General features: G+C 42.5%; 2 protein-coding genes across 4 annotated transcripts in view; one reads left to right on the top strand and one right to left on the bottom strand.

The window, feature by feature from the left end:
• Nucleotides 1–27,806, bottom strand: part of LOC126519703 (sphingosine-1-phosphate phosphatase 2-like) — a 367,121-nt gene that overhangs the window by 251,153 nt on the left and 88,162 nt on the right. The window lies entirely within an intron of this gene.
• On the top strand, nt 1,345–2,196 carry LOC126517922 (uncharacterized). Its single transcript, XM_050167752.3, has one exon. The coding sequence runs from the start codon at nt 1,345–1,347 to the stop codon at nt 2,194–2,196; it is 852 nt and encodes a 283-aa protein (XP_050023709.2).

Consider the following 27,806-nt stretch of genomic DNA (forward strand, 5'->3'; position numbering starts at 1 on the left):
TTTGAATTGCAGTTTCCGTAGCAGGAAATGATTGAAAACTGAAGAATACAGTATTTGTATCGAAAAAGCTTTACAAGCACTAACAGTATACAAACAAACATTGTCTACACTAAGAGATCAAGACAAACGTCTACAGGAAAATTTGTGGGTAACAATATGTTAGATGTAAAACCAGTTCAGCATTGGTGCGCATCTATTGTAGAAATTAAAACACCTGTGTGCTTTTTTGCCGCTCCCAGCAGGTGTGGCCCTGCTATGCCAAGCATTGCAAGATTATCAACCAATGCTGTCGGCATCAAAGTTGCTGCACTGTGCATGGACTCCTGCATGACAAAGCCTGCGTTCAGGCTCAGGCTTTCCACATGGAAGCAGACTGTAAAAAAGACAGGCAAGCCTGGACAGCTTTCAGTTCAACAGTTGGGTGCATCGATACTACAAATTAAACACTTGTGCGCTTTGTGCAGGTGAGAGCCACTTTCTGTTAATAGAGGTTACTACATTGAATGCATACTGCTGCCGAACGCTGCAAACTTGTTCATTATTGTTCAATGTATTGTTTGAATCTTTTGGCGAAATTTCAAGACGTTTATGGTATGCTGGCTTTTGATCTTGTCTCCAACATTGCTATGAAGGACTTAGGGAAGGCCACTGATGATTTCTGACGTGAGCTAAGGCTTGACATTAAATCTTTAAAAGAGAGTGTAAAGTATTGTAATGATTCATGCGATGATGTACCAGAAAGAAATGCAGACATTGTCAAAGAAGAATGAAGAACTCGCCACAGAGAATCGCAGATAGAATGCAAAGATTGAAGAGTTGGAACAATATCAGAGGTCCAACAACTTAGAAATAGAAGGTGTGCCCAATGCATGGGATGCTGTAGATGCTTAGAGAATTGACAACATCTTGAATAAGCCGACTGCTGATTCTTATATTGACACGCGCCATCGCGTTTCCACTTTCTGTGGTTCAGAAAAGAACACTATGCTCAAATTCGTTCATTGTTCAAAGCACGATAGAGTCCTGCAAGAATGCAAGAAACAGAAGTTGCATACCAAGGACCTGGACTACACAGGTGATGGCACCCCAGTATATGTAAACAAGCATTTAACCAGCACAAAAAAAATGATTTGCGAGTTTCGCAATAGTGAAAAAAAAATTCAGGCTGGAGGTTAGTTCGAACCACTGGAGGCAAGGTGTTCGCACGAAGTAATGAGCAAGCACAAGTTCTTAGAATTACGAACAAGTCTGACATTCAAATGATTCACTAGATCATATAATAATATGCACTGTGGGCTTCGCGGCTGTGCCACCACACAGACCGCTAACCAGTTCATCCTGATCATGCAGGTTAGTAGTTGGTATCAAGCTCCTTCTAAAAAATCAAGTGATTACTTTTTGGTGCAGCTGCCAAGCCCACAGTGCTGCATCTTACTTATTTCTGAATGTATTGAAGCCATACGTGCCTTGCTACTGCTATCAGGGGACATAGAGACAAACCCCGGTCCTGAAAAAGCTGTCCTCGACGAACTAAAAAAATTGTCTACTGGCCAGGCCACACTAATATCCGAGATGCAGAGCCTCAAAACCCAGCTAACGAGCACAAACTGCACTATTGCTAATCTAAGCACCCGCCTCACAGACTTAGAAAATCTCTGCAAAAATCTTTTGGCTCTCCGAACAGAAGTTGACGCCATTAGCACTAAGACCGGTCAACTAACCCATCGTATGTGCGATATTGAAGAGCGCCTTGACGACCTCGAGAACCGTTCCCGGCGCAACAATTTAATATTCTACGGTTTTCCTGACACTAACCCGAAGGAAACATACGTTCAATCGGAGCAAATAATCGTAAGCCACTGTCTTGAACGCTTTGGTCTTATAGTCGAGCCCAAAGATATAGAGCGAGCACATCGACTAGGGCGTTACACCACTAACCGCAAACGACCCATCATAGTGAAGCTTTCATCCTTCAAAACCAAAGAATCTATCCTCTCAAACGGTCCAAAACTAAAAGGCACAAATTTCAGCATTGGGGAAGACTTCACGCGTCCAGTTCGAACCGCCCGAAAACAGCTCATTGCCTTTGCTAGGAGCAAATCCGTACCATTTTCATTGCGTTACAAAACATTGCATATTGGAGCCCAGCGCTATATCTTTGACACTGCATCAGGAACTGTCAAAGCCGTATCGTAGGGATCATGTCGCCGTCAGCAACCACGCCATCAGCACCATAAATGCGCAAGAGCGAATCTTTCATTTTCAGTACTTTATACTAACATACGTAGTTTTCTTCCGAAACGCGTGCTCCTGTCTAATCTAGTACAATCAACCGGCAGTAGTATACTGATACTAACAGAAACATGGCTCAATGACGACATTTCAGATACGGAGGCACTGGCTGACTTGCCAAACTTTAACATTTTTCGCCACGACCGCAAAAATGCACGTGGCGGGGGCGTACTCATCGCCACTAACAAAGAACTATCATGCTCTCTAATCAGTACATCTTCACAACTGGAATCGCTATGGGTAATGTGTCGTGCCCCTCCCGAAGCAATAATACTTGGGGTATGCTACAGGCCCCCTCGAACTGATCCAGATTTCGCCCTCGAACTTAATGAAATATTATCCCAGCTTACTAAAAAACACCCCAATGCACACATCCTCCTTTATGGAGACTTCAACTTCCCTAGCATTAATTGGCTCAATCAGGCTTCACCAACTTCAGGAAATACCGAAGCAAGCGAATTTATTAATGTTTGCCTCAACTTTGGCCTCACCCAACAAGTAACAGAACCGACGCGCGTCACTTGTGAATCGTCAAACATTCTAGACCTTCTACTAACGAATAACCCCGAAAGCTTAAAATCTATCGCATATTTACGAGAAATAAGCGATCACAAAGTCATTTATACCACTTTTAACTTCGTCCCCAAAACACGTTCCGTCTTCCGCAAAACAATTCACTTGTACGATAAGGCTGACTATGAAGCAATTAATAATGAATTACGAGATTTTCTGCCTGTTTTCCAATCCAATTTCGTTTCCCGTTCCCTCAATGACAACTGGCTAGCGATTAAAGACAAAATTACTGACCTGACTAATAAATTCATCCCCACGGTGAGCTTTCTTGCCAATAAAAATAAACCATGGTTCTGTAAAAATTTAAAAAGACTCGAAAATAAGAAAAAGCGCCTTTTTCGTACTGCGAAATGTGATGGAAGTCCGAGCGCATGGGACAGGTACTATTCTGCGGAAGACGCTTATTACACTGCAATTCGGAAAGCGCGAGAAACATTTTATCATAACGACTTAGCTAAAATTCTAAAAACTAACCCTAGAAAATTTTGGGAAGTCATAAACCCGCAACAAACACATGACATCACACTTACAAGCGATAAAGACGAAATTATGAGCGACGCTGTTTGTGCTGACACTTTTAACATCGCGTTTTCATCCGTGTTCACTGAAGAAGCCGACTTGCCTCTTCCTACGCCACCTACTGCGACACTGCCAATGATGGCCCCTGTTGAAATTTTTGTCGCTGGCATTTCATCACTCATTGACAAATTAAAACTTTCATCATCGGCTGGTGTCGACGACATTAACTCAAAACTGTTAAAAAATACTAAAGAAATTATTGCAGTGTATCTTTCGATGCTCTTTTCACTTTCACTTGAAACAGGAATCTTACCAGACGACTGGAAAGAGGGCAAGGTCATTCCAGTCCACAAATCAGGTAACAAACAATCCCCGCTAAATTACCGCCCCATTTCTCTAACAAGCGTCCCATGCAAAACTATGGAACACGTCATATACTCTCACATTATGCACTTCCTTGACACTAACAATTTTTTTCATCCTTCCCAGCACGGATTCCGTAAATCTTTATCTTGTGAAACCCAACTTGCCATATTTCTTCATGATCTACACTCTAATCTCGACCTCAACCTTCAGACCGATGCAATCTTTCTCGACTTCGCTAAAGCATTCGATACAGTATCACACAAACGCCTTATACTAAAACTCTCCCAGCTGAATTTGCACCCTAACGTTTTCGCATGGATCGTAGCATTTCTCGACAAACGCTCCCAGTTTGTTTCAATTAAAAGTAGCCGCTCCAGTTCCCTCCCTGTAGCATCCGGCGTCCCCCAAGGATCTGTACTCGCACCCCTCCTGTTCCTCACATATATTAACGACCTGCCTGTACATGTATCCTCCCATATCCGTTTATTTGCCGACGACTGTGTCATCTATCGCACAATTACAAAGATTTCTGATCAAACTACACTCCAACATGACCTTAACCTTGTACAACAGTGGTGCGATCTTTGGTTAATGAAGCTTAATCCTACTAAATGCAAGCTCGTTTCCTTTCATCGCAAACTTAATCCCCTATCATTTTCATACCTGATCTCCCACTCCACTGTCGAACAAGTTCAAACATACAAATATCTAGGCGTCACCTTATCCTCTGACCTTTCATGGAACGCACACATCAGCAATATCATATCATCCGCGAACAGATCCCTCGGTTTTTTAAAGCGTCATTTGCGTCACGCACCATCAGACATAAAACTTCTCGCGTACAAATCACTCATCAGATCGAAACTAGAATATGCAGCACCCATCTGGAGCCCGCATCAAGCATACTTAAGAAACGAACTAGAATCTGTACAAAATCATGCCACTAGGTTCATCCATTCTACATATTCATACGACATAAGCATATCATCCCTCAAACGTAAAACTGATCTTGCTAATCTTTCTGTGCGTCGCCGCGTCGCCAGTCTTTGTTTGTTCCACAAATTATTTCACAGTCCGCTCAATCTAGCACCGTATATCATCCCACCCGCGCGCATATCCCCCCGTACGTCCCATCCTTACTCAATCGCACGCGCACGTGCTCGCACCACTACTTTTGCAGCCTCATTTTTTCTTCGCACAGCAGTGGATTGGAATGGCCTTCCCCGGAACATTGCAGCCATCACGTGTTCATCAACTTTTGCGGACAACTTAACTACATTTGTTTCTCATGAAGATCACTCTCTGTAACCTTGATTTGTAAACCCACCCCTTATGTAATACCCCCTAACCGGGGTCTTTAAGGTAATAAAGTGAAGTGAAGTGAAGAAGTGAATACAAATGTTTTAAGTATCTATGACAGAAAATGTAGACACTGACTTTGTTGCTATGACTGTCATGGATTTAATAGCCAATACAAGAATAACGAGCATTCTTCAACGGAGCGTCTGAACATAGAAAGTATGTATAAAGAACAAAGTGGACCACTTTGATAATTTGGTGCTGTAGTTTACAAGGAAGCCTATCACTGTGGCCTAGCAGCTATGGTGTTGCACTGTTAAGCCAAAGGTTGCGGGATGAAATCTCGGCCACGGCGGTCACAATTAAATGGGGGCAAAATGCAAAAACGCCCCTGTATTGGGCTGAACATAGGTAGCTATGTTCAGCCTAACACACCAATGAGATCAATAGTGCTGACCCCAAAGACACAAACTGAGATTGATCAGATAGTTAAAGGACTACAAAACAATGATGCCGTAGGAGATAATGGCATAAAAACATTACCCATTAAATGTGTGCCTGAAATGATTAGCCCAGTATTATCTGATGTGTGTGTCAGGTGATTTTCCTGACAAATTAAAAGGTACGAAAGTTACTCCTGTGTTCAAGGATGGTGATTAGTCTAACATGATCAATTACAGACTGATTTCAGTCCTCTCTATGTTTTCTAAAGTATTTGAGCACAACATGAATGATAGAATAACCCATTTCTTTGAAAAGCATCAAATAGTAACCTCTGCAAATATGGTTTTGAAAGAAAAAAGTCTGCAGAAGTAGAATTGGTGAATAGTCTAAGTGCAAACGAAACCAAGTATATACAGTGTGTCCATAAAGTCATGGTGCACTTCTGACCGGTCACAGGAAACCAACGAAACAAGATAGAAATGTAAAATCTCCAAATAAAAGGAAAACTCTCCAAGCTAGTCTTGCTTAGATGTAATTGTCGAGCACACGCACACAGATATTTTTTAGAGCTCCTTAGGTAGCTCCCCGCATAGCCTCTACAGACTCGTCACTTACCGATGGCCTACCAGAACGGGGTTTGCCCAACAAACTGCCGGTATCCTTCACCTGCTTATCCAATTGATTAATGTTATTCCTATGTGGTGGCGCTTCGTTGTGCAGGCGACAATATTCACGTTACACTTTGGTCATGGATTTGAATTTAGCAAGCCAAAGAACAAGCCGAACTTTCCTCTAGCTATCGGTAGTATGTACATAGGATACAAGAGCTCATCCCAACGTGGTTAAAAGAGACCCTATCTTACATCTTTGTACCTCTAAACTAGGTTAAGGCATATTAGTATGGGATATGACAACTTTGACAACCTAAAGCGAACTACTGTAGAATCTCAATAAACGAAAATCGCTTAAACAGAACTGCCTCTTAAATGAAGCACCATCCTCATGGTTGGTTGGTTTTGTATTCATGCAATTATATTCAGCTTTGTCTCTCAGTAAATGGAACTCCTGATAAACAGAACCAATTTCCTTGGTCCCTTGAGGTTCCATTTAAAGAGAGTCCACTCTAATTAGAAAAAATCTTACGCATATTTGATTGTTACCGTGCAGATAGAAGTTATTTAAGAACACAGTCATTATTTATAAAATACTGCATGCTAGAAGCTGACGAGATATATTACTTTAAACTACTATGGCACATACATAGAAATCAGGTAGATGCTCTAACAACTAACACACCTGCTTTATATGTACCGTATTTACTCGATTGTAACACCAGTTTTTTTCATGATTTTCATTGCTTGGACTTGACCCTCGTGTTACATTTGAAATAACAGCAAAATTCACAATTTTAAAACAAATATCCTAACTTTTGCGGTTTTTAGCATTATGTTGGCAGCCTGTACCTTTGCGTCTTGATCCAATCCATAGACAAGTATACCCTAGTCAAAATTTGTCTTTTGTTGGAATCTACACTTTTTTTCTGTACTTGTGACTAGTGTTACAGTTACGGTGCTGCAGTAGCCTGTGGTCTATAGCACTTCAACTCCGCTTATTTGTGACGTTATGGCAATGAGGTGAATTCGATATGATGCCTGCTTCAAGAGACGAGCAATTTCGATAGTCGAAAAGGAGGGAAACTCTGCCTTGGCTCGGCGGCTCGACATCAACGATTTGTGAATGGCAGGACCAGCGGGAAGCCCTCTTTAAATGTGAGGCCGGTTGGAAAGGCTCTGTGGACCTCGTAGCAGCCTGGTACTATCCCCCAATGAAATGGTTGTGCAGCCTCTTAAGTAGTCTCAAACAAGCTCGAAGATGACGCGGATCACTTATGCATTTTCGCAAAGACAGCTCGTCCTGGCACTGTGCCCCTCGAAGTTATGGCCAATATTGTTCTTGGCACCAGTAAAAAGCTTGGCACAGCACCAAAAACACTTGTCGCGGATGCTTTCTATGCATTACACAAAAGTGAAACCATTTCCAATACGGATTGCCCAAGAATACTGCCCAAGGGAAGCTGTCTAGACCTCAGACGACAATAAGCAAAGAGAACTTGTTTCCGAATAAAGGTATGATATCCTCTTCCGTTCATCTTGCGTTACATATGCGATTTCGTTTTTCTTTTTTTTTTTCACGTCACTGGAAAGTAGACCCTCACGTTACAATTGTGATGTGCTGCATTTAAGTAAATATGGTAATATGGAATCCCAAGCGTAAGATGCCTGCTATCAGAACGAATTATAGCCACCAAACTCTCTTATGACACAACAAAAATGTTAAGCATAATGAATGCAAAGTCTGATTATTCTTAATCCTTCATTTAATTCTAAAGTGAATGTAGGAGGTACCTCTTAACAAATATGTTGGCATTTTCACTTGTCTAATCTCCTTGAACATAATAATTTTGCTGTTTCCATGACCTGTTCAGTGTTCTTCACATAAGAGCATGCTACAATAAAATCTCGTTAATTCGACACCCAATAATTCAGAAATTCGGACGACAGTATTGGTCCCGGCCAAAGTGCATGTTAGTCTATGGGACCAAACCTTTGTTAATTCGTCGCAATTCGGACAAATGTTGACGGCTGCCGCTACACAAAAGTGTGGTAAAGCAGCGCTGGCACCATTGGAGTGAAACCGAAACTTGAGAGGTATCGCCATTGTCATCAATTAGTGGGGGTGACCGCAGTGTCACCGAATGTCGGTGTCTCCTTTCTTCGCCATTTTGCCTTGTGTTGTTGAGTCGGCATCATCTCTTCTTGCGGAGTTTTCTTTTTTCGTTGTGACCATGTTTTGCATGCCATCACTATCGTGCGTTACAGTGATGGCAGCGCCAGCAAAGTGGCAGAAGTATGAAGCCAAGAAGTTGGCGACTAAGGTGAAAATTTTGCAGGCTTTGAAGAACGGCGAATTGCGACGGCATGTTATGACCAAGTACAACGTGAAGCAGAGCACGTTGAGAACGTACGTGAAAAATGAACAACAGATTCTTCAAGCCTTCGAAAGCGAGGAGTTTCATGCATCGAGAAAGCGGTTGCGAACTGCAGCTCATCCCCAGCTCGAAGAAGCTTTGCTCCAGGGGGCTGTCGCAACGCGCATCTGCCTTTGAGCGGATCATGGCACAAGATGAGAAGTACACTGCAATGATGAACATCTGGGCATGGTGGCACCGGCGGAATGACGATCACTAATCCATTTGTCTTCATCGTGCAGCTCTCCATCGGTCTTTTCGTATCCCTGGATGGCATATGCATGCTACCGGCGGCATCGTCCAGGGAAGCAAGCGACACAAGCTTCGTCACGTTTCACGGGGCAAAGATAACGCGTTCAGCACCTTGGAACTGTTTGCCCCCATCCGCGACTAGGCCCACGTGTGACGAGCTACGTCACCAGCAGCCAGCGCCGCTTCACAGCGCGCCTATAAGTAGCCAGCCTCCTCGCATCGTGTCCACTGGGCACGGTGGCACCGGCGGAATGACGGTCACTAATCCGTTTGTTTTCATCGTGCAGCTCTCCATCGGTCTTTTCGTATCCCTGGATGGCATACGCATGCTACCGGCGGCATCGTCCAGGGAAGCAAGCGACACAAGCTTCGTCATGTTTCACGGGGCGAAGATAACGTGTTCAGCACCTTGGAACTGTTTGCCCCCATCCGCGACTAAGCCCACGTGTGACGAACTACGTCACCAGCAGCCAGCGCCGCTTCCCAGCGCGCCTATATGTAGCCTGCCTCCTCGCATCGCGTCCACTGGGCACGGTGGCACCGACGGAATGACTGTCACTAATCCATTTGTTTTCATCGTGCAGGTAAGAAGACAACACAACTACTGTATCCGTTCTAGTGATCTGTTCTTGCTGTTGCTGCCGTGCCCGCAGCTTTGTTGTATGCTTGTGAACACAGTGACATGGTTAAAAGAGCTGCTTTTGCTAGTGGGAGACATTGAGAGCAATCCAGGACCTGATCTAGCGCAAATCGTATAGCAGTTGAAGGAAGTTGCAGCCGATATCAAGGAAATTAAAGAAGGACGGCTTGCCAGTATAGATAAAAAACTAGATGCTCTGCCATGCCTGGAGTCGATGATAACCTCATGCGTAAGCCAAATACAAGACATTCATGAGAGTGCAAGGAAAATGGAAAAACGAATGGACGACTTGAAAAACCAGAGTAGACGGTCAAACCTAATAGTATATAGCCTGACGGAAGCAGAAGGCGAAAACAGTGAAAAGCTAGAACAAACTGTAAATAAGACCATTCTACAGGACACGCTTGGCTTGCAGCCTATTGCTATAGAGTGAATTCATCGTCTCGGTAAACCAGCGCATAACAAAACAAGACCAGTAATCTTTAGGCTTCTGGATTCTAGACAGAAATCTATAATATTAGGAAAAGGGCTCAAGCTAAAAAACACAGGTTTCTCTATCGGGGAAGACATCTGTAAAAGAACTCGAGAAATCAGGAAACTGCTGTGGAATAGCGCCAAGGAAAACCGAGAAAACCATGACAAGGTTTCTTTGTCATTAGACAAGCTTTACATTAATGACCAAGTTTTCGCTTGGGACGAGGACAAGGGGGAGAGAGTTTTACTTAAAAGAAACGTAGGAGCAAAGCGTCCAATCACGCGAAGCCAAGCGCAATCAAAGAACTGACGTTATTGAACGTAAACGCGAGAAGCATTTTAAATAAGACTGACGCACTTGAAAATCTACTCTTTGAACATAATCCAGATATAGTAGCGATAACTGAAACGTGGCTTCCCCCGGCTGTCTTAAATCGTGAATTTGTGCCTCCCGGTTACTCCGCCATTCGAAAAGAGAGACAGACACATGGTGGTGGCGTGGCACTGCTAATAAAGAAAGCCCTCCCATACGAACCGTTGCCAAATGTGAGGGATGCTGAGGCCGTGTTCTGCAGAATTACCTGCAACAGCATTGCCATAATTGTAGGCTGCAATTACCGAAGTCCTGACTCGGACGAAAGCTTCATAAAGAACATACATGAGTTGCTGCAGTGCCACGCTCACAGCCTAAGAATTATCATCATGGGGGACTTTAACCTTCCAGAAATTAACTGGAAGAAAATGCAATACTCATCACGTACTTCAGAAGCACTAATTGATTTAATGCTCAACTTCAACCTACAACAAGTAGTTGATCAACCAACATGCTCACATGGTACTGCAAGTAATATACTCGATCTAATACTACTCTCTGATCACTTCTTTGTAAACAAAATACACTGTAGTATTGTTGAAGGTATATCCGACCACGATATTCCAATATGTCACCTACCTCTGTCGTTTAGCATACAAAAAAGGTCTTTAGAAAGCACCGTTATCGACTTTGCGAAGTTGGACGACGCCAATGTTTTGACGTACATGGCACATGAATTCATGGATTTTGCGGAAATGGCTTGCAATCCTTCAGCAGATGCAAATTCCCTCTGGATTAAGTTTAAGACAGTAATACATGACTGCATTGAACAATTTATACCGTTAAAAACAAGAAAATCGCGCATATACAACCCATGGGTAACGCGTGAGGTAATTCATGCCAAACGAAAAGTGAAAAGGTTACGTCGGTCTTTGAAGAAGACTAAAAATCAATCACTTCAGACATCAAAATTGATTACCACCAAGTCAAACTAAGTCACTCCAGAAAAGAATATTTTAATACTACCCTGCCTAACTTCATAAAAAGTAATCCACACAGATTTTGGAATCACTTCCGTGCACGCAAAGTAATCATGCCAGAACGACCCCACGATGAAAAAGTTTCTCAAGCCAATGCATACAACAAGTACTTCCAATCCGTATTTACTGCAGATAACGGGTTTGTCCCCCCAATAATTCCTACAGGTTTCACCATTGACTCACCAAACATAACTGACTTGGGAATCTTTAACCTCCTACTCGGATTAGACACGAAAAAATCTAGTGGCCCTGACGACGTCCTGAACGAATTCTTAAAGCGATACGCAGAATGGTGCAGCAGGTATCTTGGCATTATCTATTGCATATAACTTTCAACCAGACATGTGCCATATGACTGGAAAAAAGCAATGATAATACCAATCCATAAATCAGGTGACACAAACTCTCCTTCCAACTACAGACCGATATCATTAACTAGTACATCGTGCAAGATACTAGAGCATATAATTTTAAAACACCTAACAACATATCTTGAAGAGAATGGCATACTAACAGCCAATCAGCATGGATTTCGGCACGGGATGTCAACAGTAACACAATTGACAGAAGTTATACATGACCTAGCAGACTATTGACAACCGTGGTCAAACAGATATAATATTTCTAGATTTTAGCAAAGCATTCGACTGTGTGTATCACAACAAGCTAATTGCAAAATTGGAGTCAATTATTGGAAATGGAAGCATTACAGCCTGGACTACAAATTTTTTATCACAACGTTCACAGTTCGTTTTCCATGATGAAGCATCATCTGATACAGTTCCTGTCACATCTGGCGTTCCCCAGGGCTCGGTCTTGGGGCCCTTACTATTTTAATTTACATCAATGATATCGTCAATAACATAGCATGCAGCATAAAGCTTTTTGCAGATGATTGCATTATGTATAAAGAAATAAGAAGTTATGAAGATCACCTTACTTTGAACAGATGCCTTAACGAGATAAATGCCTGGTGTGAACAATGGCAAATGTCTCTCAACATCAAGAAATCAGTGACGATGGTAGTCACAACAAAGAAGATTAAGTCAGGATTCACCTACCTTCTCAATGGTACACCCCTAACTAATGTTCAGCAACACAAGTATCTAGGACTGACTCTAGCATCAGACTTAAAGTGGAACAAGCACATTGCCAACATCACTTCAGCAGCCACCCGTAAGCTTTTCTTCCTTAAAAGGTCCCTGAAATCTGCTCCCAGTCATATCAAACAGCTATGCTATAAAACCTTTTTGCGGCCAGTACTAGAATACGCCAACACGGTTTGGTTTCCTCACACAAAGACAAACATAGCCAAAGTGGAAAAAGTTCAAAGGAAAGCAATACGGTTTATTCACAACAAGTACAAAACCACTGACTCGCCCACAGAACTCCTGGCTTCATCCGGAATGGACACACTGGTAAACAGAGCACAGCAAGCTCGGCTAAAATTCATACACAACCTGTTGCACAACCGCTTTAACATAAATTCTTCAAAATACATTACTTTCTCTACGTCCCGTATTTCACGCCATAAGCATAATAAAATGTTAGTTGAGTACCCTTGTAAAACGGACACATTTAGATACTCTTTTTTCCCTACTGCTTTTAGGGAGTGGAACCACCTCGACTCAGCAATAGCTGATATAGACTCGCCTTCAATTTTAGTAACATGATAGAAAAGAATAAGGAATAACTGCTAGAAATATTTTAGTCTTATGCAAATTTGTTTTTTACATTGTTTAGATCTATCTGTTATGTTATGTTAGGTTGTATTAAGTTATGCACTGTTAGGTTGTAAATGGTTGTGTTGCATTTACATTTCGCGAGATTGTATTGAATGACAATTTATTGTATTTATAACATCTGTTTTATTGTTATAGCTGACTTCACTAATTATATGCATGCAACGATGTCTTTCTTTTTTTTGCATTTTGTATTTTTCCAGACTGTACTGTGTAGCTACATGTAGCGTATCTAGTTTATTGTACTTTGTATTCACATGTTCTATGAATAATGTTGTATCAACGCTTACATTGTAACAATATGCCCACCTGCTATGGTCTCGATAAAAAGACTGGCAGTATTGAAAATAAATAATAAATAACTAAATAAATAAAATTGAGTCGTTCAGAGCTCCAGAAGGGTGTTTCGTGAGATTTCAGGAGAGACACGAGCTCGTCTTCACAAGTGTGTGCGGCGAAAAGGCTAGCGTTGACGAAAGCGTAACGACCCAGTGGAAAAATGTGAAGCTGCTAGAGCACATCACTGCATATGAACTGAGTGACGTGTTCAATGCAGACGAAACTGCTCTATTTTTCAGAGCTCTGCCCGACAAGACGGTGACTTTCAAAGGGGACCCGTGCATTGGTGGCAAGAAGTGCAAGCAAAGGATAACTCTGCTTCTTGCTGCCAATTTTTTTCCTGATGTAACTTTTTTCCTGATGTAATTGAACTATGGAACAAACTGCCAAGTGATGTTGTGGAGAGTGTGAACGTGCAACAATTTGAGCTGGGTGTTGATATGTTTTTGAGAAATGGTGTACAAATTTTGAATTCTGATTCATGATTGCTCATTGAAGTGTTTATGAAATGTATATGTTCTTCTTCCCTACCTGTAACGACCCTCACTGGAGGGTTAACAGTATGACCAAATAAATAAATATGAGTGGCATGGAGCACTTGTCACTTGTCATCAGGAAGGCGCACAAGCCACGTTGTTTTAAAAATATCAAGAGCCTTCCTGTCAAGTACAGAGCGAACAGGAAGGCTTGGTTGACCTCAGACATTTTTCGAGGCTGGCTGCAGCAGTTAGACCGGCACTTCACGTCTAAGCACCGCAAGATAATTATGGTTGTTGACAATTGCACTGCACATAACTGTACAGTAGAACTGAAGAGTGTCAAGGTAGTTTTTTTTTGCCGCCCAACACTACATGTGCCCTTCAGCCGATGGACCATGGTATCATTCACTATGTGAAGTCGAAGCACCGAAAGCACCTGCTACAGCGAATGATCTTATGCTCAGAAGTGGGAAAGCTGTATGAAGTGGACTTACTCGGCACATCATCATTGCCCAGCTGTGAAAAATTACACCTCCGCAAGTCATCGCCAACTGTTTCCAGCACAATGGTTTTGTGAGGCCCGAGCATGCGGCAGTAGCCAACGAGGTGTCAGCCGAGTCCACCGATGATGACTGCCCGACCTTCGATGCTGTCCTTTCCCCAGATGTGACCCTTCAGGACTACATCGCGATTGATGATTGTGTCGCCACGACTGGTCTCCTGACCGATGAAGAAATTATTAATGATGTCACGGGCACCCGGAAAGACCATGATTCAGGCAAAGAGTCATGCGAAGAGGTGCAGCCGTGACCTCATCGTACTTCACAAGAAGTCACGGAGGCACTTTTGATATTGGAGGACAGTTGCCTGAGCGCTTCTGACAGTTTGTGAGCTATCAGCCACTTGAAAGAGTTAAGAAAAATTGTGATGTCAGCCGGAATCTGCATGACAAAGCAGACCACTATTGCAAAATACTTCAGTAAATAAAGGTATGCTTCTCCAACTTGATATTAATATTCTTCCTGTTCATTCGTTAATTCAGCATTTGGATAATTCGGACAATTTTTCCGGTCCTGTGAGATCCGAATTAATGACCTTTTACTATATATATGCTTACCATTTTTGCTTGAGTAGTACTGAGTGTATCTGCGATTGCGTATAAAAATTTGATTCCCTTTGCTGTAGTTATCATTGTTTTTTTTTAATTCTGTATTATTTGCTAACTGTAATTTGCATATTCTTAATCTTGCTCTCACAGTTTTGTTATTACTTATTGGCTGGTACTAAAGAGTTGTTAACTGTTTCAAGTTATGTACTTGGATTTGTTTCTAAATTTGCATAACCTGTCTGCCCAAATCGTTAAATACTAAAATGTTGTGTATTTATATAAAGGGTGCCGAGACCCCATCAGACATTTTTTGCCTTTTTTCTCAGCCTCCTCTTAGACTATGTCTGATGAAAGAAATTTAAAAAAAGACACTTCATCATTCGCCACAAGAAGAGGCACTGCGTGGGGGCCACACTGAAACCACGACCACACACAAGCCAGCGTCGGGCAATGCACAAGCCATACAGAAGCAAGAACGGGGAACCACAACTGAAGGCAACGAAAAAGAAAACTTATCGCTATCTTCGAAGTTCCATGGTACACGGCTATATCTGGGCTACCGGAAACACGATAGCAACAGCCATAAAATACGATAACACCACGCACACCTTAGAGGTAGCACACAATGCACGCACAACCATGTGACTGCCGAGGTAAACAAAGGCAAGTTGTGCACTCCGGTATGTGGAAGTGCAATTTCAAATGAGTCGCGCAACTTCATAGAGATGGCAACACCTAGTCACAACCACTGGTGTCCAATATGCATGAAATATCAAACACAAAATTGGTGCAGTACATGTGAGGCAAAAACCCTCGGAACTTTTTTCTCAACTCTGTGCTGGTTTATAGGTCAGCGCGGTGTCAGAAAATCATTCCTCTCCAGGTGAATTATTATTTTCTGTTATGGCACTGGCAGAAGTGAAATATATAATGTGGCACAAGTTCTGCACACTTTCATGCAGTATCAGTTGTAGTATACATCTACAGATGCAAACAGCACACTGTCTTGTTTAGAAAAAAATTAATTCATTCTTTCTGAAGGTAGCTGCGTTCCTCTGTGCTGAAGTGGAATAAAACTGCTATTTCTTCGTCCTTCGCTTTCTGCATTTTACAGTTGACTTTACCCGACTTCTTTCATCTCACTGTTGGTTTACAGGTAAGCTACAAAGCGTGGCGTCAGCCCATCACTGCAACTACTGACATGCATGTGCTCTCCAGTGCTTTTCTTTTGTGTGGCGGCACAGGGGATTAGAGGTGTTACTCTGTGAGACCGAGGTTCGAATAAATTGGAGACACTGTACTTTTCTTCTTTATATAAACTTGCAAAGCACTTTTGGGATTCTGGGACAGACACTGGTAAGCATTACAAGGACTTCAAGCCCATCACAGCTACTATCGCTGCACAAAAATGTGACGGTGCAAAGTCCTTTTTCAGACTCGTAACAAGCATGCAACACAGTAGTAGGTAGTGCAGTAGGTTTTCATAAAACTTGAGATAAAAGTGTAGAGAAGGGAATGAGAGAAAAAGGAGAAGTGTTGCAAATGCTTCCGACCTGTTTGCATGTGTCACGTGTACATTGTATTGCTCTCTGCAGGTGACCATTTATCACAGTGCTACCACTGTTATCCGGCTATCACTCTGCGCAAGAGGCACCTACTCTAATGAAAATTCTTAAATGTTGCTGCAGATTTTATGGCGAATGAGCTGTGTCTAGTAATGTTGTACAAGTGATGCAAGGAGCATCGTGCATTCTCAAATGCACATGAGCGCAAGTGCACATTTGAGGACTAGAATGTATCAGTACATTTCTGTACATTTTGCAATCTGCACTGATACTTCTAAACCAGCTGACAAAGTTGATGTGTGAGTTGAAGTCAATGACGATGCTTGCTGCATCGTTGTGATTTGAGTGTTGCATATCTCTCTGGGCACAAGTTTGCCCACTAAAGATTTGCATTCTTACCTGAAACCTTTGGCAGTGTTTGCTTTGTTACGATCAATACAATGTCTCCCGTTGTGCTGCACTGTCTGCCATGGTGAGTGCAACATGCCTGCACTGTCCCTTGTGGCTGTGGTCGCCCTGTGTGTCATTTGTAATCAAGTTACTTTGTACCAGAAATTTGTCGGCCATACTGTGTTCGAAACCATATGTCACTGTTGTACTTGTGCACCAAACCTACTGCAGCTTTTCACACAACTCTAGCAGTGTGTAATAAATGAAACAAAATAAGTATTGTTCACATTTTATATGCAGTTGTACACATTAGTGCATGTGTTTGTGCTTTAAGCACATAGAAAACTAAGCTGAGCTGCATAAGTAAACCTTTCTACAATAAAGCCACTCTTACCATCAGAATCTAGCCTTGGTTTGCATGCACCATGGAGGATGATTGTCAAAGTAAGTGAATAGCATTATGCAGACCACAGAAATCAATGGACACTCTCACTAAAACATAGTTCCTAGTGCAAAAAAAAAAAAAATTTGAAACGGAAGAAAAAACGCGGGGACAGGACAGAGCACTAGACTTCAACTGACAAATTTTAGTAAAACAAGTTCATGCAAGGGGGCCACCATACATGCAAACAAATGCGCAGACAAATGTGCAAACAAATGCATGAGCAAGACAACAACCAACGTGAACCACAAATGACAAGCCACTATAACTCAATGGCTCGAAGGTTCCCATCCAGATATGAAATCACCTTCCTTATGAGTGCCAAAGATGGTGTGCTGACCCATCTATAGCCAACTTTCATTACGCAGAAAGCTTCGAATAGTTCCTTATTTATCGCCCCGCTGAGCCGTCTGAGTACATGTGTGTTATCCAACACAGGAAGCATTTGCATTTGTGTTATCCAATTCGAAAAGATGGCGCACGTGTGACTTTTGGATTCTTAAACACAGTCTAATTTCCAAGGCCCAATATGGTTTCTTGAAAGGTGAATCTACAGAACAAGCTCTTCTTGCTCAAAAAGAATTGGTAATTGATGTCTTTGAGGATAAACACCTTGTCTTAGGTGTATACATTGACTTCTCGAAAGCTTTTGACTTCGTGCAACATAATCTATTACTATATAAACAAGAGTAAGGCGTGCGTGGGAAGTCGAACGACCTTCTGCATTCATACCTACAGTACCGAAGTCAGCTTGTTTCACATTGTAATTTCAATTCACTGTCTAAAAACATCAACACTGGAATCCCTCAAGGTAGCATTCTTGGACCGCTCTTATTCATTGTCTATATAAACAATACTTTTGGCTCTGTTACAAATTGTCAATGGGTTGGCTATGCAGATGATACAGCACTTTTTTTCAGGGGTTTAAAGCCAGACCGGATGGTGTCCTTAGCAAATGATGCGCTTGCACAAGTATTAAATTGGACAGGAAATTGCTTGAAAAGCAACACACAAAAATAAATGCAGGCTATATTTTATCGCACTAAGCACACAGTTCCTGAATTGACAGAAACCTTATATCTTGATAACGATGTAGTTAGTATTGTTAATGAGGTTAAGGAGTTCGGAGTTACATTTTCAGAGACACTACCATGGAACAAGGAAGTGGAAAATATCTCCAGCAAATTAAATTTGGCCACTGAATTGATTAATAAAAACCGTCAAATATTACCAGTAAAAGTTAAATGATGCATTTACAATAGATTATTTTTATCAACACTAAATTATTGTCACTTTGTATGGGGCTATACGCCATTGGATAACATTAAGAAACTCAGTCTATGTCAAAAGCACACAGTTCGTGCAATTGCTAACCTATATATACTACTCGTACATCTCCTTATTTTAACGCATTGAAAATACTAAAAGTGAAATTTACCTATGCATTCTGACCTTCCTGTACTTACAGTTTCGTCATTAAAACCAATAACACTGACTTTGTCGGTTCCTTTCGTTCAGCAAAGTGACACTACCTATGCAACACAACAATTCAGGGTCCTTGGCTCCTCCAGCGATTATGCAGCAGAAAATTATGGAAATCAGTCGGTATCATTCCAACTAGCTGCGCTATTAAACAAGTATGCCAAACATGGGATAATCGCTGAGACTGCATCCACAGGCACATTTTATTTGTTTTTATCAGGTCAAGACATGATTTATTTGACGTACCCATCAAGCTGTTTTGCCAACAGCTGCTTGCTTAGTTTCAGCAACACTGTGTATTATTTATTGCAGCAGTCACAGAATGCTGTCAGTTGTACTTGCAGTGCCTGCATTTTGTCAATGACTGTCTTATTCCTTTTTTTTTTTTTTTTTTCGAAGGATGTGTTTTCTTTTTGGTTTTGGTGGTACTAACTTCTTACTATATGTCACAAATGTTCTTCTTTGCATCTTTTTGGCTTTTTCTTGTTCTATTCTTTCAGAATTCTGAGGTTATATTAATTTTACAGGTGAGAGCAAATGGTGAACTGTTTTTGTTGCCTCTTTCCATTTTAGATTTCGCATGCTTGATATGACACTGATTTTTCAAGCTCATATATTGCAAGATGTTTTTTATTATATGTTTGTTTCTTTTTATTTCACAGCTTTGTAATTCGTCTTAATCCTGTATTTCAGATATCCCCACATTGTAGACAAATTAAAACCCATTCTGCTCTTTGTTTGCATAAATGATAGGTTACTTGTATATCTTTTGTCAAAGTGTATCTTTTTTCAATAAGTATGTTTAGTTGTTTCCCATTCCCATTTACTTAGAAGTGTACCATGGCTCACCTGCTGCTGACTTGTAGGGGGTCGGAGCCTTGTCAAGCTGCAGTTAGCACCTTCGTCATATTTCTCGTGGAGAAATAAACATTTCTTTGATTGATTGATTGATTGATTGATTGATTGAACTGGTCAGCCAATTGGCCAGCTGTGGCTAGAGCACTGACAGTGGTCCAGTGCTCCCTCGGGCATGTCCCCATGTGGCCTACGTAGCATTTGGCACAGGTAGGTAGGAATCTTGTAAACCACTGCAACCTTGCAATCCACAAAGCGTTGGCATGCTTATTCGTACTAGCGTTTTTCTTTCCTTTTTAACAGCATTATTTGTCAAGTGGCACATCCTTGAGAGCTTTGGCAGTGGTGAGGACGTAACACTTGTTCTTTAGACGATAGACCTTGTTTATGTATTTATTTATTAATTTAAAAGTACCTTCAAGGTACATACAGTACATTAAAGAGGGGAGGGACAACAACATAATAAAATACAACAATAAGACAGTATTGAAAAAGCTACAAAGTTATAAGGTTACAATAAAAACAAGAAACATGACATCGGTTGAATAAATACAAAAGCAATTTGTAGTACAAAAACTGATTTGTTGGATGCAACTTGTAGAAAAACAGCAAAAAAATTAAAAAGAAGTAAAAGTAAATAACCAGAGCTACAGCATTAGTTCATGTTAATTAAAGCACTTTTGGAGAGAACAGGATCACGAATCTCCACTATTGATCCAGGTAAGTTGTTCCGTTCAACAGAAGTGTTGCGAAGAAATAACTGTGAGCACGTAACAGTGTACTGCGAGAATACATTGACTTTATGACGACGATCTAGATGAGCAGATGTAAACTGCGAGACACGTATAATGATAGGGCAGAGAGCTGTGTTACCACAGTAAATTTTATGAAAAAAGGGGAATTTGAGCTTACTTCTGGCAAACAGCTAGCAATGGGATGTTAAGAGATGTTTTCATTTGCCCTACCCTAGCAGAACGATCGTAGATTGCTAATATATAATGGGCAGAGTAATTCTGGACTGCTTCGATTGCATCAATTACAGTTGAGCCCGCTTATAACGAACCTGAGCATTATACGGCATCTGTTCATTATACCCTGAAGTTTATAGTAAGTGGACGACAGCTTAAAAAGAAAGTGGCTAGACAAAACACAAAATTTATTTCTTTGAACAGAAGTTCGTGATGCTCATCTGTTTCTGCAGGGCAGGTCCAATGAGGGCGGTCTCCAGTTTATTTAAAGCAGAAGCGTGCTCCTCCCCTAGGCCCTTGGCATAGACAAGTTGCCTGAGGCTCTCTATGTAGCCCATTGCTATAGGCACTTCATCGTCATCCGATTTTCAGTTTCATCATCCGATTCCTCCACGTCACTCTCTGCCCCCACTTCGCAAGCGATGCCCTCGCGTGTGCACGGTTCTGCAATATCGGCATCTTCATCAGCAGAAATAAGGTCATCCCAACCAGTGTCGTAGCCCTCCATGTCGGAGTCGACGATGCGCTGCCGCAAATCGCTGCCGGACCTATCATCTTCGGAAGCATCAGGCACTGTGTCAGTGAAGCTGGCCTTGCAAAAACAGTTCTGCATGCAAGCAGCCGTCACTTCCGCCCAGGCCACCTTCGCCAACTCAACGGCTGAATACAGTGAAACTCAAAGTGGCAAATTGACTCCACAATGCGGCGCCTATACAATGCCTTAAATGCACTTATTATGTCCAAATCAAGTGGCTGCACTTTTGAAGTGGTGTTGGACGGCAGGAAAAGCAGAGTAACTGCTGTCAGAAAACTTCGAACATTGTACGCTGAGCAGTTGTCGAGCACGAGCAGCCTTCCTTGCCTCTGCATGTCGTGGTCAAACTCACCGAGCCACTCTGTGAATAAATTGAGCATCATCCACGCCTTAATATTGTGCCTGTAGCGCACAGCTGCACAGCTCCGAAAGCCAACGCAGCTTCTCTGATTTTCCAATCATGCACCAGTCGCTGCCATCCATACAAGTGCACAGAAGTACTGCAACGCTCACTTTACTGTGCTTGCCGCCAGCACATGAGTTGCCTTTCATGGCGTGCATCTTGTTCAGCAGCATCTGATAAAATAATGCAGGTTCGTCTGTGTTATACACGTCCTGCTCTGTGTAGCTTGCATTAATGGCTCGGTTTCTTACAAGCCGAGTGGTAATGTCATGGTCACTTACCGAAGCCGCCTCACCTACAATCTATTTAAAAACAATCCTATGCCACACTTTGAATCGATGTAGCCAGCCACTGCCTGGGCAGAAGTCAGGCAAATCTAGCAGGTACACAAAGCTTTTGGCTTTGCCCAGCATCATTGGTCCTCTTATCGGAATGTTGTGAGCCCGTGCATTGGGGAACCACTTAAGCAACGTGTCCTCTACGTCCACATAGGTGGCCTTCTTCAGGCACTTTGTTTGTCGAGTTGGCAGCAGAGCTGGCAATCGTTTCCTTGTTCTTTAGAATTGTCGAGATGGTTGATTTAGACACGTTGTACTTCTTCAACAACTGGCAGTTTTAGCACGCGTCTTGCCGCTGTCTTTCGTCCCTTTTCGTGCACTAAAAAACCTCAGTTTTGGCACCTTGAGACACTTCCTTCAAAAGTGCTCACTTCGTTGCCGTATTCAGCACTTTTTGTTTCGTGACCGCTGCAGGAACAGCATTCCCGTCTGCCATCCTGAATTACAACTCGGGCCCGACTAGAACGAAGTAAGGAAGCATGGAGACTCATGCGGATAGGCCTGCTTCATGGTAATGGTCCGAAAAAATTTCCGCACTTTAGCTGGCGCTGTAACCTGTGCACCGAGACAGCAAGGGAGTTGCAAGAAAGAGTGAGGAAAGGGGAGCGGAGTTGCGAGGACGGGCGGGAGAGCGATTTTGGAAGCCACACGCCAACACTCGTTTGTAGCGCGTGACGGTGGGGAGAGGGTAGAGGGGCACAAAACGGATAGTTCGCCTCTGTGGAGGCTTGCGAAAACAGACCACATGTGTGCAAAGGGGTTGAAAGTCGTCGTTATCTCGCATCGCGGTGGCTGGTTTACACCACCTGTTCACTGTAACCGATTGGCAGGGCTTAAAGTCATTCATTATACATGCGATTTTATGCCATTGAAATAATGTACATTTTGACAATCGCACGGCTCTCGTTCATATTAAGCGAAAGTTCGTCTTAAGTGGGGCCGTTATATGTGGGCTCGACTGTAATATGGAATGACGTGGATCCCAAACCGATGAGCTATGCACACTCTAGCTAAGGACGAACGTAACTGGTGGAAAAAAGTAATTTTAGTGAGGACGGAACAAGGAAAATTTTTTTCCTGAAGTATCCCAGAGCGTGGTTAGCTACAGACATTCTGTATTTGACATGATGTTTCTGTGACAGGTTGCTAGCTGTATGAATGCCAAGGTAACGGTGCGATGTGAAAGTTTGGAGAGGAAGATTAGCCAACATGTAGGGCAAGCTGAGCTAGAACGTGAGATTTGCATATATTTACATTTTTTAGCATTAAGTCCTACCTGCCATGTGCTGCACTAGTTGAGAAGGTGGTTCATATCAGTTTAAAGGATAGTGACGTTGGCGATACTGGTTATATTGCGATATATGACACAATCATAAGCATAGCCATATGTAAGGTCGCTCTGATTGTTCGTGTTCTTAAGTGTCACGAATCGGCCACGTGCTGTGTGTATAGAGAGGGGGTTCACTCCCCCCCCCATGTCAGCGGGACCACCGTTTCTGTATTATGTGGGGTCACGGACCGCGCGGTGTTGGGTGACGTGTCGCGGCGGGCGCTAGGAGGGCGAGTGCCGATTCCGGGAGGTCGGTATTGTGCGCAGGGCGTTGGCAGTCCGCCGACGGTCACACAAGTCCACACAGACCGGCCTTGAAAGGGACCGCTTTACACGGTATCGTGGGCCTGGCGCCCGAGTGCCTGACTAATTGGAGGCGCCGGCGAGGTTAAGAAGGGCTTAGCAAACTTGACCCCGTGCCGCATATACGGAGAAGGAATCTATTCTTCTACGCATCCGGAACGCAATCGCCAGCCGTGTTGTTGGGTGCGACTGCCTGTGTGGTGTCGAAGGCCAGCTTACAGTGCACGCTGTAGGGATGCGGTGCACACGTGAAGAGTGCATTCGGACGGCGGCGTCTTGTAAACACGCACTCGGAGAACTTTGTCTTGTAGACAATAAGTTTGAAGGACAAGGAGAGCCATCCGTCTCCCACACGGCCAAACTTTGAGTACAGCGGCACTACGTGGTGTCGATGCCCCTGCTTCCGAGACATTTGCGGCCTAGACGCCGTTGGGATTTGAGGCGGTCTAGCAATAACTTGTTCGGGCCTGGCGTGTTTTGCTGAGCCCGTCACTAACTACGTAGAAACGAGAGGGCAACGGAGTTTTGGGGAAGAAGGAAAAGAGCTTTGTTTTTCAATATGTTTATTTTTAAGAGTAAGCCCATCCCTGTGGGTTGTGGCTTAACAAACGGTTGACTCTGATTGGCAACTGAACCTGTGGGACGGGCCAACGGCCCTACCGCCTTTTTTTTCTTTGTATATTTGGGCTATAAAAATCGGGACGACATGCTGTCCCTCAGACTTGGCTGAAATCAGGATTGCTGATAGATCAGTGAGCCTCCGTACCATGTACGTTAAAACGAGTCTGGGCTCTAGCAGTCATTGAGACCGTCGAAGAGTGAGACTGCGTTTCTCAATTGTTCAAGTTTGTAATCTATTTGTTTTACCTGCCATGTATATAGAAAAGTTCAACTATAAATATTTCTTGTACATCTGACCTCATCGCTTCCTGCCTGCGTTTGATCAACAACTGCCGATCATCGTCCGAGAAGCTTCAAGTTCCGACGGTGAAGCGAGGACAGAGAACGAACGAAACTTTACTCCATATTTGTGAAGAAACGTTATTGGGTAAGTCATTTAATATATTAAGATTAACAGGGAACAAAAAACAGAGTGCTGAGGAATGCCGGATACTACTGGGTCCATGCTAGACGTAGAATCATTAGTGGTGACGAATTGAACTCGAGAAATGCATAACTCTGCTTATGTAACACCTAGTAACATAGTAACACTAACAAATGGTTGACTTTATCAAAGGCTTTAGAGAAGTCAAGAAATATGTAGTCAGTAGAAAAGCAACAATCAAGACAAATATGGAAGTTGTGAGTAAGTGATAGCAGTTGAATCACAGAAGAGCAGGATTTGTAAAATCCGTGCTGAAAATTTGAAGAGTTTGTTATCTTCAAGAAAGTTTATGAGCTGTGTGAAAATAACATGCATACTGAAAAGATTTTGCGCCAAAAACAACACACACAAGAAAGACGACGACACCACGGGCGCTACTTCAACTGTTTAATGAGGGTGAAAGCACTCGACATATATAGCCCTCCAAAACACCGCGCACGCGGTGTTTGGAGGGCTATATCGGTGCAAGCCCTGCAGTGATCCACAAGCGACTTGTGGATCACTGCAGGGCTTGCACCAATTGTTTCCCACGGTTCCGCGAGGTGAGGATTTTGGGTAGAGGCAGGCATCAGACATCGCGTGATACATTGGGAGCCTTCTACATCAAGAAAGCGGGCCCTAAATGTGTTAGTGATACATCGATTTTTCTTTACGAGGCTGAGCTGAAGTTTCTATCACGCCTACTCTGATAAAACTTTGTACTCCATGTTGCCTTGTACGCATGCGCGGTGTTTTGGAGGGCTATATATGTCGAGTGCTTTCACCCTCATTAAACAGTTGAAGTAGCACCCGTGGTGTCGTCGTCTTTCTTGTGTGTGTTGTTTTTGGCGCAAAATCTTTTCAGTATGCAAGATCACCAACTAGCCCAGCAGTTAACCCTTCTAAATGAAAATAACATGCTCCATCATTCTGCAGGGGATCGAAGCTAACCATACTGGTCGACAGTTAAGTAGATCATGAGCTATGCCAGATTTATGGATCGGTACCACATTTACAATCTTCCAGCCACAAAATAATCGGGCCGACTGGTATGACTGTGAGAAGATATACTCTAGGATGATGGAGCAATATTCACCGGTATTTTTCAAAACTTTTGATGTGAATCCATCTTCACCACAGGAGGAGCCAAGTTTTAGTTTATCTTTTTTATACCAGCAGAACTAAAACTAATACATCAGACAGATTTCAGCAGACTGGGTAGTTCAAAACCAGGTTTCACAGGTGAGGATAACGACTCAAGAAATGTATTGCTTGAAACAATTGCACGCTGATGACTGGGTAACCAGTTGGTGTGGTTAGTGATATGCTTTGTCTATCAGCATGCTAAATCACTGTCCAAAAGCCTTCTGGGTTAGTTTTTAGCATGTTAGGTAGAGTAGCATTAAAAAATGAAAATTTGGTAGATTTCAATGTAGTTAAGTATGCAGAAGTAGCTTCTTTGTGAACCGTCCATCTAGATTGTCCTTGTGAATGCTTTGCAATGAGGAAAAGACATCTTTTCTTGTTTGAGAGGCGATTTAGTGGTCTATCATACCACTGTGCTTTGTTATATGAAAAAAGTCATTTAGTAGGGATAAACTGATTAATTATTTGGATTAATCTTTTCCTGAATATGTACCAGTTTACCTCTAATGAATGATTGTCAACATGAAGCAGAAAGTCTCCTAAAATGGTGCAAGCTCGCTGTTAATAGCAGTGAAGCTCCCTCTCCTGTAATCTCTGATCGTTTCAAAATGATTATATGATGATTGCGATAGAGTTAGTGAAAAATGCAGAACATCGTGATTGCTCAAACCTGGTGAATGGACGACAGAAGAAACAATATCATTAGATGACATGAGAACTAAGCCCAAAAGCAAAGATGTGGAGCTTGTTACATGTATGGATAAGTTAACAATATGTCGCAAGTCGAAATCAGTGCACGTGTTAGTGAAGCACTTTGATTCAGGTGAGAAAAGATGAGAAGATGGATGCGTTCCTGGTCACGTTCTATTGGGAGAATTAATATCATCCATAATGAGAATCTGTGCTCCAGGGAAACGGACTTTCACCTGGTTTAGGCGATCATACTGACTGTCACAAAATGTTGGAACACTTGATGGGGCACGGCAACACACTTCAGTAACAACCTTCTTAAAATCCACATTAGGACAACGCTATACGGATTCAATGTCGGAGGTTAGTGCAATAGAAAAGCAATCAAAACACTTGTTCATGGTGAGTAGAGCAATGCCGTCGGTTGTGTTAACGTGGTCACACTGGTAAGTATTAAACTTTTTGTTACCATGGAGCTGATCAGAGGTCAATATTTTTCAAGTTGGCCATGTTTTGGTTAGGCCACTATATAGGCTTCACAATCATTTATTCGGCTGCACAGTTAATTTTATTTAGGTAAATAACTACGAGTATTAGTGAGCAACACAGAGAGTTCAGTTCCCATTGACTTGGTTCTCGCCACCTTGCATTTTCCCATTAGAGTATAGCCGAGAGAGTACGACCAAGCTCCAGGAACCACACGTCTCAGCCACCACTACTACTGTGTTGCCCCATTTCATAGATGAAGTCTTCATTGGCATTGTAGCCATAGCACTTCCTGTCGATTAGTAGTTTGCTATATCTTAGCTTAAAAAGTAGGTGTAAATATTTCCCATACTCATCAAGTCTTGTTTCCTTGCATAACATATTGCAGTGCAGTAGTCTTCACTAACTGCAATTCTGTTGTCTTTGAGCTTTGCACACTTGGATAGAATTACAAGTAGTTTACAAGGATAGAAGCACAAGTAATTTCCCCTATGTTGTCCTTGGTGTCAGTGTTTGTTGGCTTCTTGTGATATGACTAATAAAAATTGGGCCCCTTGGTTAACCCCCTTCCTTCCCGTTTAAAACTCACCAAAGTCACTCTGCCATTTATCAATACTGGCTGCCTGAATTTCCACACTGCATGTATGGAACAGCCACGGGGCACATATCGGGAGGTGTTTCTTGCACTTAGATGCTGCCAAGTCTGCTTTCACCTCTTTTATGACGCTCACAGTAACGGACAGTGAAGTGCCTTCTGGATAGCCAGTGCTACGCCAACGGTTAACACTGTAAAAAATTACGCAAAGCAATGAGGACAAGTACGCCGAGTAACAGGCCATACACCTTTGTTTCATTGTTTTGCGCTAGTTCTTACTCTAGCA

Source organism: Dermacentor andersoni, chromosome 10, assembly GCF_023375885.2.
Source record: "Dermacentor andersoni chromosome 10, qqDerAnde1_hic_scaffold, whole genome shotgun sequence".
In the NCBI taxonomy this organism is placed as follows: domain Eukaryota; kingdom Metazoa; phylum Arthropoda; class Arachnida; order Ixodida; family Ixodidae; genus Dermacentor; species Dermacentor andersoni.